The sequence below is a fragment of the Folsomia candida genome, unplaced genomic scaffold (assembly GCF_002217175.1).
Source record: "Folsomia candida strain VU population unplaced genomic scaffold, ASM221717v1 Fcan01_Sc045, whole genome shotgun sequence".
Taxonomy (NCBI): domain Eukaryota; kingdom Metazoa; phylum Arthropoda; class Collembola; order Entomobryomorpha; family Isotomidae; genus Folsomia; species Folsomia candida.
Genome location: NW_019091237.1, coordinates 33,407 through 54,015, shown reverse-complemented (window position 1 = coordinate 54,015; position 20,609 = coordinate 33,407). Strand labels below are relative to the sequence as shown.

Below are 20,609 nucleotides of genomic sequence, written 5' to 3'. Positions count from 1 at the left end.
TCATCTCTTCGATCAGAGTCGCCCTCTCGCAGCGCCTCGAACGGTGGCGCTGTCGCCGCGCTGAGGAATCATCATCATCATCCGCGTCTGAATAATGTACACGGTATGTTAAAGGAAGACCACATACCAAACTTTACTAACTTTGAGGAGAGAAAAGGGTTTCATTTTTCTGCGAGGGGTCACCACACCCACATTTCGATGAATTCCCATTCCCAATGAAATGTCGGAGTAATCTCGTCAACTTGCTTTATGCGAAGGGCACCCGTCCCACGGGGGAGGGTGAGTCAGGTATGATTGCCCCCGAAGAAGAAGGGTGACCCACCAATCCAATACCACCAAAGATATACTCTATATTGTCATTATATTATAGCCACGAAAAACCTGCCTTCTTGGTCAGAGAGTCAGCCTAATTCACTCAACCAACCTATCATCCATCCGTGATACACTACAGCCGAGCTCTACGTATGTACGTACGGACAAGCACAATAATAATAATAATAATAATAATAATAGTACTAAATACTAATAATAGTAGTGGTCTGGTAGGACGGATAAGAAATTTGGAGAGTATCAGATCAGCACCCTCAAAAGGTTGTGGGGAAGGAAGGAATTTGGTAATTGGTGGGGACGAATAATATAATAAGTTACTAAGAGTCGGCAGCTAAGCTATTGTTAGTATAACGGTGAAGATAAACGTCGGCGACGACGATAAGATAGATACCCGGGTGACGACGAGGGGTTTAATTGCAAGGATGACGAGGAGGGGGAGGAAGATGTAAGAAGAAGAAGAAGAATTAGTTAATTTGATGGTAAGTTTGATGGGATGATTTTTTTAGGGTCGGTCGGCTCTTTAAAGTTTAAAAGGGGATTAGTTAATCTCTTTAAAGAGTATTTTTAGTGTTGTTATTGTTATCTATCTTGTGGGATTAGTTATTCATTGTTGTTTTGTTCTTGTTTTTGTTGTTCTTCTAGATCAAAAGTTTGGTTGGTGTTGTTTGTTTGTCGTTCGAGGATCAAATTTCGACGAGGAAGGAGGTGAGTCAATTTTATTAGTTTTTCGAACTTGAAATATGATCGAAATTGTTTAATAGTTGTGTTTTCTTGGGTTTTTATATGAGAAGATACGATTCTTCTACGGGACGGATGGATGGACTCGTCGCGATATATTTGTAACGAAGTTTATAATTAGAAGGACAGTATTTTCATTGGATTCGTCGTGAGAAGAAGGTGGATATCTTGTGGATTGGATTGCATTTAATTAAACTGTGTGATCGTTAATACGTGAATAAGGTGTGAACTTGTTTTGTGAATTAAGTGGTGAGATTAGAAACAGATAAGCCCAACGAATTAGTTAAACACTAATTAAAGTGTCGTTTATCATCGTGACAGAACGAAGGAACGAGTCGAATTTTGATTGATCAGAAGAACGGTTCAATTGTGAAAAGTGAGTAAATATTGTTTTATCATTAATCATTATTATTATTAGCATATTAGTTAATTCCTTCATAATTTGTGGATTAATTTACAAGTTTATTTTGTAAATTTGAAGTCGTGTTAATCTTTTGGAAGGAACGACTATTTTTTTATAAATACGGCAAGATCTAGAAAGAAATAATATCAACGTCACGTATCTTAATTTAAATGTAAATCAGACAAGTTTTAAATATCATCTTATCAACATTTTAAATCAAAAAGGTAGTAAAAATATCACACCTAACGCAAAGATAAGACAACAATCTTGACACCATTATATTTGGTTATTAATTTAATATTAGTAGACATCTCTGCGGTTTTCGAGGATAATACTTGATTTATTGAAAAATTGCTAGCTTTCAGTGACCCACAGTCATCTTCATCAGGCATGTACAAAGATTTTGGAAATCACAATCATTGCTTATTTTTAAAAATATGATAATCTGTTATACATTTTGCTACTTGGTTACTGGACGTAATTTATAAAAAATTATTAATTTAATTTTTCTCTCCTCGCCCAATCTCAATCAAGTACATAAAAATGATTACGATTTAGACAAAACAATCCTTCACTGTCCAGTCAGAAATGACGACGTCAACAATCTCGAATGACCATCATCCACCCCCCGTATTTTTTTCGACTAAAACTTATATAACTAAAAGGACTGAATTAGTCATCTTATCTCACTCAACATTCCACCCCTATTTTTATTCAACTTTGTGTAAAGACAAAGGTCGTAAAATTTACGACTTTATTATTCCCAAAAGTTATACTCAACGTAATTCGAGCTGGATCTTGTTACAAGATAATAATTTTGATGATCTGATTTCACCCTGAGATTATACCACCAGCATCGCTGCATAAATTGCACAATCAGACAAAACACATAAATAATCCAGGTCCACTTTGTTGTTTAATGATGACGATGACGACGATCTTTAAGTGTTTGAATTGAATGAATTTTTTGGCTGTTTTTGAATGAATGAATGTTTCTCCTAAAATTATGAATATGGGGGGAGATGGGGAACATAGTTTGGAAGAATGTGAAGTATTTTGAGGTCTGTTCTTCTCAGGGTTTGGATTTCCGGGGGTGTTACACCCACAAAGAGACGAGAATCTACGTGGAGAAGACAATTGTTCTTCAAAAATATGGGTTTTGTGAAGAAATTAACTATTAATCGCTGGAAAATTACGTTATTTTTTAAAAAATCGTGAAAACAATGTATTTTGATAGAGATTACAAGTTAATTCCTTCACAAAACCATTGTTTTCGTACAACTGTTGTATTCTTCATGCAAATTTTCGTCTTCTTGTGGGTGTAACACCCCTGAAAATCCAAACCCTGGGTTCAGAACGGGGCTCAAAATACTGTCCATTTTTCCAAAGTATCGTCCCCACCTCTGAATATTAGTTGCGTATAGATGAACGGAATTGGTCACGCGAACCTCCCCCACGGTGGTGGTGTCCCCACGCCCCCTCCCCGTAGCAATGGACATCCCTCACCCACCCCACAGCTACAACCTCCTCCTCCCAACAACATCCTTGACAATTGTGTGTAAGTCTCTCCTCCCTGCTCGTCGCGTGGCGTGGCGTGGCGTAGACGTCGGTAGATAGAATTGTGTGTCTGTATGTGTGTTTGTGTGTATTTAGTAGTTTACAAAGTTTAAGTAAGGTCAAGGTCACAATCTAATTTGAATAATACCCCGTGGTCACGCAGACTGGTGAGTCGTCAGGTCACGGAGCAACGGCAGGAAAGAGTGGTCACTCGTACAGAGTTTACGTCGCACAGGTTAGAATTTGTCGTCATCAAGTCGTATCGTATCGTATCGTGTCGTCATCTTTGCCAGCTTTTGATAAGTCGAAATAATAATTATATTGTTTAATTAATTAACTATATATATTTAATTATGTAAATAAGTAGTTGTTATCATTATTGTTTAGTTATCGTACAGGTTAGCATTTAGCATTTGTCGTATCGTGTCGTGTCGTATCGTCATCTTTGCCAGCTTTTTTGATAAGTCGGAATAATAATTATATACTTTTTAATTAATCAACTATATATTTAATTAAGTAAATAAGTAGTAATCATCATAATAGCATTATTGTTTAGTTAGTTAAAAATAATGATGCATAATGACGACGATGGACCACCTCGGTTTTTGGGGGGTTGTCTCTCCACATGTACATATGTAATTGAACTTTAATTATTTTTATTATTGACGTTCTCCCGGAACAGATAATTGATTATTGTGTAACGTAGCCATTTCCGGTTTGGTCAGTCCATTTATTTACATTACGACAGGTTGCAGGGATTCTGATGGTATAAAAAAAGTTGTCAATAACATATCCCATTATTGTTTTTCCTGCTGCTGGGTAAAAACGGTTCAATTGTTGAGGGAGGGGACGACAAGTTTTGATTGTTCTGCACCCATTGTTGTATTATTGTAATAATCATCATTACATTAATTTATTTGGGCTACCAATTTGTCAACGAGAGGAAGGTTAGGTTGCTGCTGCTACTTATTTATTGGTAAAATAAGCCCCAAACTATCTATTTATTTACCAAAAGTATGTAAGTAAGTAAAGACCACCTTCCTGCTTATCGGTCATTTCATGGATAGATTAGATATTAAAATTGCATTGTTCCGTCTCGTCAATCATGTCGGGTTATGTTGGGAGATGGTGGATCTGTCATGTTCTCCTGGCAGGAAGGGCACTGATTGATGGATTGTTCCCTCCAGGAAAAGTTGCCGATTAATAATGAGTCATTAATATAAGGATCAATTATTTGAGTCATAGTCCCCTCGAGGAAATCCCAGCTAGTGATGTGTCACGCATGTAAAAATACCTCTTCCTTCCTCAATTTCGGCTTTTTTTTCTATCCATTACGAAGTACATTCCATTCCATTACATTCCAACTTTTACTTTCTTTCGTGGTCTGGATTCGTCACGGTGTTAGGTTTTGTTGTCATTTTATTTATGGACGAGGGTTGTCTGGTGGTGGTGGTGGTGGTGGTGGGTGGAATGGAATGTTATCCAGTAGTCTATAATTAACCAGTGATATTAGTTGGTAACGAGGAAGTCATTGTGTCCAGTCGGAGGGTTGGATTTTGTTAGGTCTATTTGTTCTTAGGAAGATAACAACTTGTTATTAACAAGGACGATAAATGGAATGGATGAGTGGATAAATATTGTATCAGTTAGGCAGGTTGTGTATAGTTTGGTTTGATAAGGCGGATATCATTAGGTATTATTATGGGGAGCACTAATATTGCAAGATACTGAATGGGAGGAGTCAATACCTTGTTGTCGGATGATTCCATTCCACTGATATCCGGTCAAGTGATGAGAATCAACGTTTCGTTAATTTAACTCTGTTAATTCACTGTTTTGTATGAAGTAAAAGTAGTAAATTAGTAATAATCTGGCTGTGCTGTGAATGCAATTAGTTTTTTGGGATCAAATTTGAACGAGTAATTATTAATTAATTAATTATTTATTTACTGTCCTTGTGGTCTGGTCTTCGTGATTTCTTGGTTGTTTTTTTTGTTCCCCTGATTTGAAAAGTTTTCTCTTTTCCATTAAAAAACTAATTTATGTGGTGATTTCTTGAAATAATTGATACTTCTATTATTTCGTGATGTGGTGGTCTGTCTGTGCGCAGGTTTTGTTTACTTATTTGACCTTGAGGGACAACCTGATTTTGCAAATTTTCTTTTTTTGCAGAAAGGAAGGCGCCCAAGCAGCAGCAGTGTTAAGTCCTCCTTCTCCTTCTCAAGGTGTGACGACGACGAGTAATGGGCACAACCACACCCATCACCCCCACCACCACTACGGGCACACGCAACATCACCACCACCACACTCTCCAGCCCGCAAACGATCCATCTCCATCGCGTGCGAATCTCTTGATCCATTCGCGTTCCAGCTCGTTAACGAATAACGGGGGAGGTTCCAGCGGTGCGCTGTCGCATTTGGACCTTATCTCTTCAGCAGACCCGGCCAGCAGCAAGAATAATACGCTCACTAGGAAGACTACGACGACTACGGTAAAGGAAACTTGGAATGGTGGTGCGATCAGATTTTGAGGAAATTAGTGGAAATTGAGAACAGATTTAGTTAGTATGGAATTTGGGAAAGATATGAATTCGAAATGGGCACGTTTGGTGAAGGGATTTGCATCCAAAGAGGAAAAAACTATTGGAAAGTGTAAAGCTTGTCGATTTTAAGGTTCGTTTTCTCCTCTTCGGATGCAAACATCTCGGCCAAACGTGCCCATTGGGAGATCGTGGCTTTCGCAAATTTCATACTAATTAAATTTGTAACCGATTGACACTACTTTGACCCTCAAAATCTGAGAGTATACGCTGGAAGACCTCGATTTTTAATGGAGGAAGTTAGATTATAATTGTTCTTTACTTTGTGCAGGTGACCACTTCGGAGCGGAAGACGACGAACCTGGTGCGTGAGCTGATGGGCCCTGATGGTCAACAGATGGAGTACACGGCCCGACCCTCCAACAACCCACCTGTGACGGAGTACGTCCCCAATAACGCGTGCCCTCCTCCCTCCGCCCACTTCCCCCCGGACAACAATGGACCACAGTACGACCCCACGCTCGTCCAAGACCCGTACGGTTATACGCGCGGAGCTCTCCCACCCGACCCCGCCGGTAATGATAAGACTATCACCACGAACAATGGAGGTCGACCAGCGGGTGCTCTCAGATTTTGAGGAAATTAGTGTCGATCAACTACAAATTTGATTAGTATGAAATTTGGGAAAGACACGATCTAGGAATGGACACGTTTGGCAGGGATATTTGCATCTGAAGAGGAGAAAATGGAAGATAAATTTGAAAAGTGTACAATTTGTCGAATTTAAGGCACGTTTTCTCCTCTTGAGATGCAAATATCTCTGCCAAACGTGCCCATTGGGAGATCGTGTCTTTCCCAAATTGCATACTAATTAAATTAGTGATTAATTGGCATTAATTTGCTCAAAATCTATGACTATACATTGAGAGACCTCCATTGTTTATGTGTATATTCTGTCCACCCTTTTTTTCTTCGTGATTTACGTACATTTTTATCTCTATTTCTCAAGTTTGTATGTAGTTATTTTGCACGTTTTATATTTTATTTTGTTTTATTTTTTATTTATTTTCGTCTTCTCTCTCGCGCGCCTGGTTGGAATGGACAGGTCGACGATACAATAATCACCACCATCTCGGGTACTCGGACTACGAGCAGTATCCGGAGTACGGGAGTTTCACCGGGGTGGGTGGCAGTGGTGGGTATCGGCCCTCCACGCCCAGCGAAGCGTCGGACTCTCCTAGTCTAACACGAAATAACAACTCAGGTAGGGATCGATCGATTAAAGAAAACGTACGAGATTCTCTCCCCACACGGTCCGCTTCAGTCTTATCGTTTTGTTTACAATGTTGTTTGTTGGTTGTCCTGCACTCGTTCTCTCCTTAGAAGGGAGATCGACCAGTGGGTACGATCCGATTATGGGGGGAAAACTAGTGTTAATTGATGATAAATTTAGTTAGTATGGAATTTGGGAAGGATATGAACTCGGAATGGGCACGTTTGGTGGAGGGATTTACATCGGAAGAGGAGAAAACGCGCAGTAAATTTAGAAAGAGTGAAATTTGTCGATTGTAAGATACGTTTTCTCCTCTTTGGATGCAAATATCTCTGCCAAACGTGTCCATTGGGAGATCGTGTCTTTTCTAAACTTGATACTAATTAAATTTGTGATGGATTGAGACTAGTTTGACCCTCAAAATCGGAGAGTATCCGCTGGTCGACCTCCATTGTGAGTCGTGTTGATTAAGTTAACGAATAATAATGAGGGGGATTACTTTTGCAGACTACCTGCGTGGCGGTGGCTACCCTCCCGGAGCTTATGACGACATGGACTCTGGTGTCGTCCCCAGACCCGAATATCTTTCTCCATCCGCTAATGCTCATCCTGGAAATTATGGTAAACTGCTCAGACGTTTCTCTGTATTACCAGCAGCTTTTGTTCTCGTTCTGATTGTTCTGAATTTTTGCTTTATTGTTTGTGTCCTAATTTTTGTTTTGTTTTGTTTTGTTTCTTGTGTTCGTTACTTTTGTGTGTGTCCCTCCGGCTTTTTGGTGTAACGAACGATTGATCAGAGGGAGGCGGAGAATCACGCGGAAATGGAGGTCCGTCTTACTGGACTGCAGCCAATTTGAATAATTCCACCTCCCACTACGGCAACCTTCCCGTGCGGCCGTACCTCCTGCAAGAGGGTGGTAACGGCGGCGTTGGGGGTGGGGGCATGGTCGCCATTCCGGAATCGTCCTCCCCCTCGTCCACCTTTCTCGTGCCAAACAACAATACGAACAGTAACAATCATCACCTACACAATCACTCGGCCCCCCCACCTCCCCCCTCCCGTCCTCCATGCAGATGCAGATGCAGATGCAGTTGGACAACTCGAGCGGCGAGATGCAGATGGAAGCCGCCCTTCCGCCGCTGCATCACCACGCCCACTCGCACTCCCACCTCCATCAGCAGGGTGGCGGTGGTGGTGGTGGGAGTGGAAGTGTGGGAGGAAGTATTATCATGAATCATGAGAATTCCTCCAGTAGCCAGAACCACTCGCCGGCAGCAGGTCCCCCTTTTTTTGTTTGTTTTGTGTTTTATGCTTTTGGTGGTGGGCCTGTTTTTGTTTTTAAAAAATATGATTAAAATGGTGACGCATCACCAAAGTCGTTAAAATCAGCAGGTTTTAATGATTTCTCCGGTCTGGGAATTTATTTTAAATTTCTGGACGACAAATTTGTAGTCTATGAGTTAATTAACGGAATGGCGTCGAGTTTTTTGAGCCAGTTTCGATGAGTTCCAAGTTCTCTGAAGGCTTCTTAAACTTGAGATCTCATCCACCAAAAAGTGTCAAAATCTGGAGTGTATATAATAATCCAGAGCGGAGAAATGATTAAAAATGTAGACGATTAGTCTTCGATTTGTATGTTAATTGTCTTTGATTCTTTGCGCAGGTGTGAGGTGGCGCGACCCCGACCTTCACGAAGTCATCCAATTTCTAGGGAATCAAAACCCCGTGGTGAAAGCGAATGCGGCCGCCTACCTGCAACACCTCTGCTATATGGACGACCCCGTGAAGGCGAAAACCCGCGCGCTCGGCGGAATCCCCCCACTCGTCGCCCTTCTGAGTCATGACCAACCCGAAGTTCATCGAAACGCTTGCGGCGCACTGCGAAACTTATCGTACGGGCGTCAAAACGATGAGAACAAGAAGGCAATCAAGTCCGCGGGCGGGATTCCCGGTCTGGTCCGACTTCTCAAGAGGACACCCGACAACGAGGTCAAAGAACTCGTCACCGGCGTCCTTTGGAACTTGTCCAGTTGCGAAGAGCTCAAACGCGCCATAATTGACGACGGGATTTTAACCCTCGTCAACAATATCATTATTCCTCACAGCGGATGGGATCGGAACAGTGGGCCGAACAATCAACACATTCCGGACGCCTGTTGGTCCACCGTGTTTAAGAATTCGTCGGGTGTAGTGAGGTAAAAAAGATAAGGAGGCACGGTAAAAACGCCCATCGGTATTTCAGTACGGCCGTATCAAAAATCGCATTGCGAGCCATCCGTACTCAACCGAAGTACAATCGTACTCCGTCCAAGTGGGAATGTATTCAAATTTAAGTACGGATGGCTCGCAATGCGATTTTTGATACGGCCGTACTGAAATACCGATGGGCGTTTTTGCCGTGGGAATGGAGGAGGTCGACCAGCGTATTTGATTAGTATGAAATTTGCGAAAGACACGACCTTCAAATGGTTACGTTTATACCTGTTCAAAAATTTAGTTTTCATTCAAAAGTCAGTCATCCCAATTTCTGACTGAAAATTGTCATTCGCACTCAGTCATTTTCGTTCAAATTCATTTCATTTCATTTCATTTTTTACTTCGCTCCATGTATTAAGCACAGGATGAAGAATGAAATTAGTGAGAAATCTTTCATTCACAGTCATTCATCTTAAATGACAAAATCTTTCAATTATTTTCACTCAAATCACAAGAAATTCATTTTCATTCACTATCACTTACCATCATAATCACTCAAATGAATGAAATTGAACAGGATGGGCACGTTTGGAGGAGATATTTGGATCTGAAGAGGAGAAAACGCGCCTTAAAGTCAACAAATTGTATGCTTTCGAAATTTCCCACGCGTTTTCTCCTCTTCAGATGCAAATATCTCTTGTATGGATTATTACTGTAGTATGGATTATCAAAATGTAAATGAAGTTGTGCCAAGTTAACACATCGATTTCTAATAAACATTTCATCTCAGGCCAAACGTGCCAATTGGGAGATCGTGTCTTTCGCAAATTTCATACTAATTAATTCTGTTATCGACTGACACAAGTTTGACCCTCAATATCTGAGAGCATACATTGGGAGACCTTCATTGTATATAAGTTTCCAGAATTTAAAATTTCCTAATTTTGAAAATATTTCCTCCTCAGGAACGTAAGTTCGGCGGGTGAATACGCGAGGAAAAAGTTGCGCGAGTGCGACGGACTTGTCGAAGCTTTACTACACGTCGTGCGAGCCGCCCTGTCTCGAGCGGACATTGACGACAAGAGTGTGGAGAACTGTGTCTGCATTCTTCGCAACTTGAGTTATCGTTGTCAAGAGGTGGAGGACCCGAACTATGATAAGCACCCACCCCCCTACGACAAGCAGAGCAGGGCTAACGCGACGCCGGCCAAGGGGGAGAATTTGGGGTGCTTTGGGGCCAACAAGAAGAAAAAGGAGGCCGCCCTGGTGTCCTCGTCGAGTCCGAAGGATTCCAGCAATTCGGTGAATGCTCAGGGTGGCGGGGGCGGCGGCGGCGGGCCGACACGGTCAAGCAGTCAGCAGAGGACGGAACCCATTCGGGGAATGGAGCTCTTATGGCAGCCGGAGGTACTTAAGATATTGATTTACTGGTTCATTTAGAAGAGAAAATTGGCAACAAATACTGGGGAGATAACTTTGTAAAATAAGTAAACTTACAAACTTTTAACTATTTATGAGGAAAATTAGATTACAAATTTGTGTATGCTTGCTCAGATTGATTGATTCGTCTCCGATCACTTTGTATAATTCCTTTTCAATAACAGTTATATTGCAGAATTTGTATTCCATAAAAGTTTCCATAATTCATTATCTTATAATTGTAAAAAATTAATTAGAATTTATTGATTGATTGATCTACTTGTTTCAATGAGACACCCCATTTCTGCGTTATTACGCCTCAAGGTAGTGCGTCTTCCTATTGCGTAAAAAAATTATGGTACAAGGAGACACATGGATGTTACAAGTTACAAATGACTGCGTGAATTGCATCGATTGTATTCAATGATTTAAGGCTTAAGTCTATTAACAAATTGTTAATAACAATCGAATAAAGGGTTAACTTTGAAGTCTGTATGCGAGTGTTAACAGAAATCCGTTAAATTCTATGACACGATAAGCCATACTTACAACTAAATATGTAAGCAATAATCCTAAAATTGTAAAAACAATGCAATGAAATCGGAAGCTTGTAACCAATCGATAAACAAACAATGTATGGAAACTAACATATTCCATAAGCCTCAAAACAACTATTTTAATACATAGTTCGTACTTATGGTTAAAGTGTGAATTAAAGTACCTGGAGTTCGTAAAAACAATGACTCAATTCAAGCAGTCATTTGTAGCTTTGTGAAATCCATATACTTATGTACAAAGGAGAATTAGATTACAAATTTTTGTAAGTTTACTCAGGATCCTCAGATCAAAGGTGTCTCTGTATTTCGTAAAAGTTTGTAAAATTACGGTACAAAAAGCACGGATTTTATGTACAAAGTTTCCAAGTACTGTGTGAATTGATTCAATAACTAATTGTAATTAATTAACTAATTATTTTCCCCTTTTTTTCCAGGTTGTGCAGTCCTACCTCGCCCTATTATCTAATTGTTCTAACCCTGAAACGTTGGAAGCGGCGGCGGGCGCGATACAGAACTTGGCCGCGTGCTACTGGCAGCCCAGCATTGAGATTCGCGCAGCAGTGCGGAAGGAGAAGGGGTTGCCCGTGCTGGTGGAACTTCTGCGGATGGAGGTTGACCGCGTCGTCTGCGCGGTGGCGACCGCCCTCCGAAACCTCGCCCTGGACCAAAGGAATAAAGAACTCATTGGGAAATATGCGATGCGGGACCTCGTTCAAAAACTTCCATCGGGCCGACCCCACGACCAGAACACGTCGGATGACACGATTGCAGCCGTGCTCGCAACGCTTAACGAAGTTATCAAGAAAAATGCAGAGTTTTCCAGGTATGCTCCTCCGTTATCAATAGATAATGATGCAGTGTTCAGAATTAAGAATAAGTTTCAAGAAAACGATACAATTTTGAATGTTTCGAATTCAAGTAAGACTGAAATAACGGAAACAAAGTGGTTTCTTGCAGGTGAATATTTTGACCTTCAAGAAATGCACGGCACGAGACATGACGCCCCGCCGCTATAAATACTTCATACGGCGCGTGGCTGGATGGCCTATGTTTCTCACAGTTGTTTGCACCTCATATTTCTTGCGTTTCTTTCTTTGCAGTACACGAAACATAGCAAATCCAAAAGAAGCGAAACATTATAATGACGAAATTCACTTGAATGTTTATACCCCAGTAAACTTGGCAAACACAAATACACACCCTTTCAAACATTATGATTACCAGCTTATAAATATTGATAAATATTGATTAAGATATTGCAAATTTGCACAGATCGCGATACACTAAAATAATTGAGCAAAACACATACATTTTCTGGTTGTTATCATAAAATTTAACGAATTACGAATGAAACTTGCAGATCTCTGATGGAAGCCGAGGGAGTGGAAAGACTGGTTCTCCTCACTCAACAAAAGCGTCGTTTTTCCCCTCGCGCAGTAAAGTTCGCATCGCAGGTTCTCTACTCCATGTGGCAGCATCAAGAGTTGCGCGAAGTGTATAAAAAAGGGGGTTGGACCGAGTCGGACTTTGTCGCCAAAGGGGCCGGGGCACGAGGTGGGAGTCCCGGACCAAGCGGGAATGAAGCCAGGTACAGATCAAGACAAAACAACGATGCAGTTCACGCAGGACTTGGTAACTTTGTAAAATCCGTAAAGTTGCAAACTTTTACTCATATTTCGAAGGAAAGTTAGCTTCCAAATTTGTGTAAACTTGCTCAGATTAAAGGCGTCTCTTTATTTTGCAAAAGTGGGTATGGTATAAAAAGTAGGATTTTACAAAGTTACCAAGTACTGCGTGAATTGCCTCAGTATTCAATTAATTAACTTATTACCTTATCGGATATAATAATTCTTTTGCTCTATCTCAGTTCTGCTGGATCGCCGGTAAATGCAAATTCGACATTGAATCGACCCATGGCAAGTCAAAGTGGGACAAGGTACGAAGACAAAACCATGACGCGTGGGGGCAGTGGTCAAAATAACGTTCCAAAAAGCCCACCCCCCAATTACCCCCAGGTAAGCGGATAGATAAGCGTCACTCTCTCACCTCACGTATTATCTACTGACTAACATTATCCTAAACTCTCTTTCTCCTCCTCGTCCACCTCCTCGTCCTGTGTGCCCACTTGTCCCCATAACAAATCCACACATACATAAACCCCCCCTTCCCCCACGAGTATTACGCACGGCTGAAGGGTTGCAAAGCAGGTGTGGTGAGTTAGTGAGTGAGTGAGTATTTGGCTGCCACACAGGGTCACGAAGTCCCCTTGGCGGATATGCCTTATCCCGACGGAGGATCTCATGCCCCGCCCTCACACGGCGTCTTCCGCATGTATCCGCCCCACCCGGTGAGTCAATAAGGTTCCAGTTCAAGAAAACTAATAAATACAATACACAGTGGTCGCGGAAGGGAGCGGACAAAGTTAATTGTTTGATGTCGTATATAAAACCATAAACCAGTTTAATGTCCCCACAGCTTCCGCACCCACTGCGAATACATACATTACTTTGTCCTCTCCAGAGTGAAACATATAGTTTTATCTATGACGGACCAAACCACCTCTTTCTTCCTAACAAGATGTTTACTAGTACCATTAACATAATAATAATAACACGGGTGTGGGTGTGGTTTAGTTGATGTAGGATTGGATGACTGGTAGGAAAAATTAGTACATTTTTAATCATTTCTCCCCTCTGGGAACTTATTTTAAAATTCTGGGCGACAGGTTTGTAGTCAGTGAATTGAATAACGTTGAGTTTTTTAACCCAGTTTCGATGAGTTTCAATATTTCTGAAGGCTTCTTAAACTTGAGATCTCCTTTGTCAAAAAGTGTCAAAATCTGGAGTGTATATCTTTAAAAATTGGGAATGATCTGCTCTACAAATTTGTCGTCCAGAATTTTAAAATAAATTCCCAGAGCGGAGAAATGTAATTAAAAGTGTGCTCATTTTGATGATAAGTGATCCAGTCCTACTCTTAAAAAAATATATACTCACAAATACGGTATATTTTATTCTCCTTTATTCTTTTGCAGCCAAACGGATCTACTTAATCCCATTTTGCACACCACTCTTCTAGCCAGCACGCACCACTACTTACGCCACCACCACCGCCCCCACTCTCACTCACTCACTGACCCCACCAACCCCCCTCCCCTCCCCCCACCCCCCACTAACTAACAATCCCCCCCACTCGTCTCCTCCTGATAATAATCTGCAGCTAATTTACATAATCGCCACGACTAATGTCTCTTCTCGTTCTCTTTCTTGTTCCTCCTCTTCCGCACAACTAGTAAATCGAATCGAGAGTCCTATTCTTCCGTTCCGTCATCATTTCTGAAGGTGGTGGGTGTGATTTCTGTACGTAAAAAAAGTGTTAGGTCGCCCTCCTCCTTCTTCTTCTTCTAGACTTTCTCTCTCTTTATGAATAGGTTGGTCTCCTCCTTACTAAAAAAAACATGTGCATCTCATCTCAGTCAGATGATTAATACTTAATATGTAAATGCATGCAGTAGAGAATGCTGATTTATGATTTTTATGTGTGTATATATTCCTTTACTTCTCGTCTCTCTTGTGGTTGGTTTTATTGTGTTGTTCGGGAATTGTGGAATGGAGGGAGGACGACAATGATAAATGTGGGGTCTTTACAATGGAAGGTCTCTCCGTTTTTGGGCAAACTAGTGTCAATCGATGACAGATTTGATTAGGATGAAATTTGTCATCGATTGACACTAGTGTCAGCTGGGGGACCTTTATTGTTAGAATTTTGTCCTTATCATCCCCAAAGTTCCACAGCGCCTGGACTTTTGTACATTTATTTCCTCTCTCTCTCTCTCTACTTCAATTACGTACTTACTTGCATCCATTGATTGATTGATTGATTAATTATTTAATTTCTTCTTCCGTCCTATTTAGTAAACATTTTCCGATACATCAATAAATTGTTATCTTATTCTCCTCCTCCAGGTTAAACCCGGCGAGCCCCTGTACGCGCAAGTAAATCGTGAAAAGAAGAAGAACCGCGGCATGTACGAGGGAAACAATTCTCGCGGCGGTGGCGGCGGTCTTGGTTACGTGGGCGGAGGAGGAGGAGGAGGAGGCTACTGGTCCGAACATGACGGTCCCCTCATGACCACACCCCCCACCCATTCCGCCCAACAACCCGGTGGTGACTCGTGGGTTTGACAGTGAACTTTACATACTTTCTACCACCAAGCTCAATCAATCATTCAGACGGAGGAGGGAGGGAGGGGGACAAGATTCCAGGAAATTCTATACCCAGCAGCTGGAAACATGAATTAAAATACGGACGAAATAGGACGTTATCTTCGAGGGATTAACATTTATTGAGGGAAACCCATCACGAAATTATCCGCAGTTGTTCAAGTGTCATATAGTATAATTTGACATTCCTTGTGTCATGATAAGTGTAGAATTGTGAGCGGTGTGACGTGGTCAGTTTAATACTTAAGTAATTCTAATGTCTGCCTGTTGGCTTGTAAGTGCAGTGTAGTCGTCGTCGTCGTCGTCTATAGAAGATGATAAGTAGTTGTTCTACTGCTGATGCTACTGCTCTTTTTTGTGGTTGTTATCGTACATACATATTTAGTAGATAGTAAATATTAGTGTGATGTGATTTCTTCATGATAAGCTAAGCTAAGGATAAGTAAGATAAGAGCAAGAGCACTGAAAAAATTATTCAATGACTGAACACATGAGAAAAATTTCTACTCATTCCTGACGACAGGACTGACTGACTTACTTACTTACACACACAGATAATTCTCTCCTCGACTTAATTAGTTAATTAATTACTTAATTGCACACAACTTTTGGCGGCACAGTTTCCTTTAAATGTGGAGAGGAGCAAATTTTAGTCTCCTTACTTACTTTGTCTCTCTCTCTCTCTCTCTCTCATCTGTGTACTTAAATAAGAAGAAATTAAATTAACTACAAATTTAATTAGCCATCTTTTTACTAAAGAAACAGCACTGATTACCGTTAAGAAGAAGAATTGAACAAAATTAATGTTACACTAAAACAGACTGCACTCAAAAAAATATACTTAACAAACCACTCACTTTACCTTTTCTCACTCGGCAAGATAAGATGTAGCTAAGTTAATAGGTACGTGTCGATAAGGTATTTACTATTTGAATAAGGAAAAGGAGCCATATTACTTATCATTATTGATTTGATTTTCGATCTTTTGTTGTGCAATATTTGTAGTGAGAGGAAAGATGAGTGATTGAAAATGCTTTCTTAAAATGTGAAGTATTTTGACCACTGTTGTTACCAGTGTTTGGATTTCCGGGGGTGTTACACCCACAAAAAGATGAAAATTTACGTGGATAAGGCAATCCTCAGTCGAAAATACGGGTTTTGTGGAGAAATTAACTTGTAATCTCTGCCAAACTATATTGTTTTTCGCGACGTTTTAAAAATACAGTATTTTGACAACGATAAGAACTTAAGTTCTTCACAATACCTGTATTTTCGATTGACGACTGTCTTATCCACGTAGATTCTTATCTTTTTGTGGGTGTAACACCCCCAGAAATCCAAACCCTGGTATGAAGATCGGAGCTCAAAATAGTATACATTTTGACAAGTATTTTGGTCACCTCTTATCAGTTTTTGACAATCTTTTACAAAACTTGTCAGAAGAAGAAGAAAGGTTACTTTGTTTCGTTCTTGTCTCTCTATTTGTGATGATGTTTGAAGATGAATATTTAGCGAGTTTTTTCATATTACATAATCTTAAAAACTTATTGGACAGTCCAATTTGGACTGGAATGTATAATGAAATGAAATGAAATGAATGACTTGAGCAATAATAGCTGAGATTTTGTGGTCGTAGTACTTAAACAACGTTAGTTTCTTACTTAATAACTTATTAATTACTATGTATGCTAAATCTCTTTGTTATTAATTGATACCAATCCCACCGACCGACTCACAAAGTAATTTTTAATGAATTAATTAATTGTTAAACGTACGTACGTATGGCTGGTATTATTAAGTAATTACTTTTTACTCATTACTCCTGTATTATTATCCGTCTTTCAGAAATATGTTGGTTTCCTATTTCAAAATCTTGATCGATTTTTTCGGTTAATTACTTTTTTCCAAGTATCAAAAGTTCCTAGTGTTCCTTTTCTGTTGCGTACGATTCCATAAAAATGAAAATGAAGGTTGTTTATACTTAACGATGACGGATCAGCAAAATCAACACGTTTTTAATGATTTCTCCTCTCTGGGAATTTATTTTAAAATTCTGGACGACAAATTTGTAGTCAGCGAGTTGATTAATGAATTGGTGATTTGTTCTTAACGAGTTTCGACGGGTTCCAATTTTTCTGAAGGTTTCTTAACCATGAGATCTCCACTTTCAAAAAGCGTCAAAATTTGGAGTGTACACGACCCTACAAATTTGTCGTCCAGAATTTAAAGTAAGTTCCCAGAGGGGAGAAATGATTAAAAATTTGCTGGTTTTAACGATAAGTCGTACGTTTTGGCTGTCCCGTTCTCAAGATTGAGAAACATATTCCTTTTCGACTGTGAAACTGCGAACATTATTCAATTTCCGCTATAATTTTTTTTTCGCCAATTCTTATTTCAAATATTGACACGCTTCTTAATGCAATAAGTAACAAAAGTAATTTCCCACCACGGATAAATTATTAAACTTAAAAGTCAATCCTGCTTCCAAAACTTGGCAATTTTATTTTTTCCAAGTAAAAAAAAATGCTGCTCATTCTCAGGTCTCTCGGTCTTAGGAAACTTATAAAAGAAAAATTAGGAAACGCTATAGTTTTTGTAAACTAGAAGAAATGAAACGAAGGATTACGAAGCTCTCGGAGGAGGAGGTGATGATGATTAAATATCATGAAGAATTTTTTACTGCTGAACTAATTAATTAGCTAAATAATTACTTAATTATACTTACTTTTTCCATTGCGAAGTTAATTTTTACTTTTCGTACAATCATTTAATTATTATCAAGGTATTTTTATTAATAGTTTATACTTAATTAATTAGCCGGAAAAGAAGAGAGAGCATTTTATATATTTATCAATCAAACCGGGACATATTATTTATCACTTTTGTATCATGATGAAAGGTTAATTTTAATGAATTACTTAATTAATTAATGTATAGTGATAATTATAATGCTATATAATTGTACGAGTTTTGTATGCATTAATGGTCAAATCTACATTTTATTTCGTAAGAATTATACAAGAATTTACGAAATTGTACAAATTATCTATGATTCACAGTTTTACATACGTGAAGAGATTAAGATTAAAAAAGATGGTACATAAATATCTACTTGGTCGTCGTCGTGTCTCCTCCTTATCATCGTCATTAATTACGTAATAATTAATTAATTAATTCTTGTTACATATTAAATTAAACCTAGTTAGTTAACTTGTTACTGCTGAATCTAAAACTGTGTACATGTACTTGAACCTGTTGTGTAGTTTGTTGTAATGTAAAGTAAAGTAACTAGTTATCATAAATTAAATACCCTGTTCCGGAGCTACTTGTTATGTAAATTATTAAATAATTACCTTAATCATAGTTATGTATCGGATTTAATGAGTATGTATAATGGCACATTTTTACCTGTAACTCTGTCTCTTCGCCGTCACGTCGTACTTTGTAATCATGAGTTGCGTAATGATAAGATCTCTACTCTTGGAGGGGGGAGTTCTGTTTTTTTTTCTACGGGGGAACAAAATCCTGGAAACGGACCTTAAAAAACGGAAGGGTTGTCCCCAGCTTTTGTAAACTTTGACGGGTACAGAATCGTGGGGATGATGTCCCCCAAGAGAAGAAATGAATCTTAAAAATCTTATTAAACTCGGTCACACAATGTTATTGTCCCCACGATTCTACTAATTGTTCTCGTCGATAAGATTGAGGTCAGCCTATCATTACGCAACTCTGACACGATTGACGCGCAGATGTTAATTTATTTCTGATTGAATTTGAAGAAGGTGAAAATTATTCCACAATTCTCAACTAAAATTATTACGTAAATAATTAAGTGAAGAAGATAAGCCGGCTGCTGCTGGTGAGGAGTAGAAAACTACGAAATTAGTGACGATGAGAGATGATCTATAGCTAGTTAAAAAAGGAAATTAATACTTTATCATCAATTATTGTTGTAATATCCAAATGTAAAAGTTAATTAGGTTTAACTTTAAATTATCGTTATGTTAAGTGTTACATTCTAATAAAGGTTCGACACATGTTAAATGATTATAAATGTGTTTTCCAAATTTACTGGGCGTTTTCTCCTCTTCGGATGCAAATAGCTCTGTCAAACGTAACGTTATCACTGAAGATCGTGTCTGTTGCATATTTCATACTAACTAAATTTGTTCTCGCTTGACGTTAGTTTGCCCAAAATCTAAGAGACCTCCATTATTCAGTATTCTACGACATCGCGAATGGCTTCTAATCAATCGTAAGGCTATCTTGCAGCGAATGTCATCCCCTTACCTGGTTTCAGTGGCTGAATAAGACACAAATGGGGGCGACACTCTTCACACTTATCGGTTTAACAACATCTTTATATTTTAGGTGATGGAGTTTTTTAAATTTTAGCCGGCGAGGTCGAAATGCTTTAACCTTGTGTAAACCCAGTATTAAAATTAGTATGCAAAGCATGAACTTAAATTGAGCAATATTTCGTAACCGTTTAAATTGAATATTTGTTATTTCACAATTACTTTAAATAAAGTCGAGCCACCGAATAGCACGATATTTTGAAAGAGAATTTTCCTCAAATCCGTGTCCGACTTTTGTATGGAAAACAGCAGAACTTCATGCATAGCTTCACGCTCTTCTCTTCTCAAATCTGGTCGAAACAGGATTTCCGGAGCTCGGAAACGAGCTTGACCAATCTGTCGACAAAATAGACATTCATTGCAATTCCTTATTACTGAAGTTATAACAAAATTGTCCTCACATCGAGCTGAGTGCCGTCTGGCAACTTGTAAATTCGTTTATCCGCATCCGGGTCAGAGTCAGAGTCCTTGGATGGATTCGCAGATAAGTAACACTCTCGCTCCTTAATCCTTCTCACAATTTCGAACTCTGACGACGTTCTAAAGTTGATTCCTTCCTTGCGTAGAAGAAACCTGTACAGCAAAATATATGAACAAAATATACTTAAAACTCTGGTTTAAATGATCAAAACAAAATCAAAACTATATAAAAACCTTGACGATGAAAAAACTCGATAAAAACTCTGACGATGTTCTACGTATTCCTTCCCTACGTAGAATGGTAGCAAAATGAATGAATAGAAATATCAAAACCTTGTCAATACGAGATAAACCAACCTCAGATATCTCGTCACATCTCGCCCACCTTCGTAAATAGGCACTGCATGGGTCACACCATCTCCGGCGTCCAGCACCACGCCCGTCGTCCTCCGTCGTCGGGAATTAAAATTAAAATCGTCGTTCGTTAAGATTATTCGAACAATCATACATTGTTCACTGTTTCGTCATTTTGAATAGGATGGCAATGTACCGAATAACAAAAGTAGGCGTATTTACAGCGTGTTTGATTTGA

General features: G+C 39.4%; 2 protein-coding genes and 1 long non-coding RNA gene across 12 annotated transcripts; 1 reads left to right on the top strand and 2 right to left on the bottom strand.

Moving 5' to 3' along the window:
* Positions 1 to 71: 71 nt before the first annotated feature.
* On the top strand, positions 72 to 19,283 carry LOC110861804 (catenin delta-2). Of its 9 annotated transcripts, none has more exons than XM_035844962.1 (18): positions 74 to 288; positions 371 to 466; positions 547 to 809; positions 973 to 1,035; positions 1,122 to 1,444; positions 2,896 to 3,029; positions 3,192 to 3,263; positions 5,201 to 5,522; positions 5,902 to 6,145; positions 6,676 to 6,834; positions 7,351 to 7,464; positions 8,508 to 9,039; positions 10,006 to 10,447; positions 11,451 to 11,839; positions 12,377 to 12,604; positions 12,884 to 13,031; positions 13,268 to 13,363; positions 14,982 to 19,283. In XM_035844962.1, the coding sequence occupies exons 6-18, from the start codon at positions 2,896 to 2,898 to the stop codon at positions 15,198 to 15,200; spliced, it is 3,099 nt and encodes a 1,032-aa protein (XP_035700855.1). In that variant the 5' UTR covers positions 74 to 288; positions 371 to 466; positions 547 to 809; positions 973 to 1,035; positions 1,122 to 1,444; the 3' UTR covers positions 15,201 to 19,283. The 9 variants fall into 9 exon arrangements, 8 of the variants coding, with proteins under 8 accessions (XP_035700861.1, XP_035700855.1, XP_035700858.1 ...); XM_035844965.1 differs by having other exon boundaries at positions 371 to 809; positions 1,122 to 1,290; positions 1,390 to 1,444; XM_035844963.1 differs by having other exon boundaries at positions 371 to 809; positions 1,122 to 1,317; positions 1,390 to 1,444.
* LOC118433242 lies at positions 1,791 to 2,969 on the bottom strand. Its single transcript, XR_004833268.1, has 2 exons — positions 2,873 to 2,969; positions 1,791 to 2,469 (listed from the first exon to the last, which is right to left on the bottom strand). It is a non-coding gene; the product is annotated as an uncharacterized LOC118433242 (long non-coding RNA).
* Positions 18,722 to 20,558, bottom strand: LOC110861836 (beta-centractin-like). Of its 2 annotated transcripts, XM_022110975.2 has the most exons (4): positions 20,375 to 20,558; positions 19,999 to 20,170; positions 19,760 to 19,933; positions 18,722 to 19,658 (listed from the first exon to the last, which is right to left on the bottom strand). In XM_022110975.2, exons 1-4 carry the CDS (start codon positions 20,521 to 20,523, stop codon positions 19,536 to 19,538), a joined length of 618 nt encoding a protein of 205 aa, XP_021966667.2. In that variant the 5' UTR covers positions 20,524 to 20,558; the 3' UTR covers positions 18,722 to 19,535. The 2 variants fall into 2 exon arrangements, 1 of the variants encoding a protein (XP_021966667.2); XR_004833266.1 differs by lacking the exons at positions 18,722 to 19,658; positions 19,760 to 19,933 and adding an exon at positions 20,252 to 20,306 and having other exon boundaries at positions 20,031 to 20,170; positions 20,375 to 20,516.
* Positions 20,559 to 20,609: the final 51 nt, after the last annotated feature.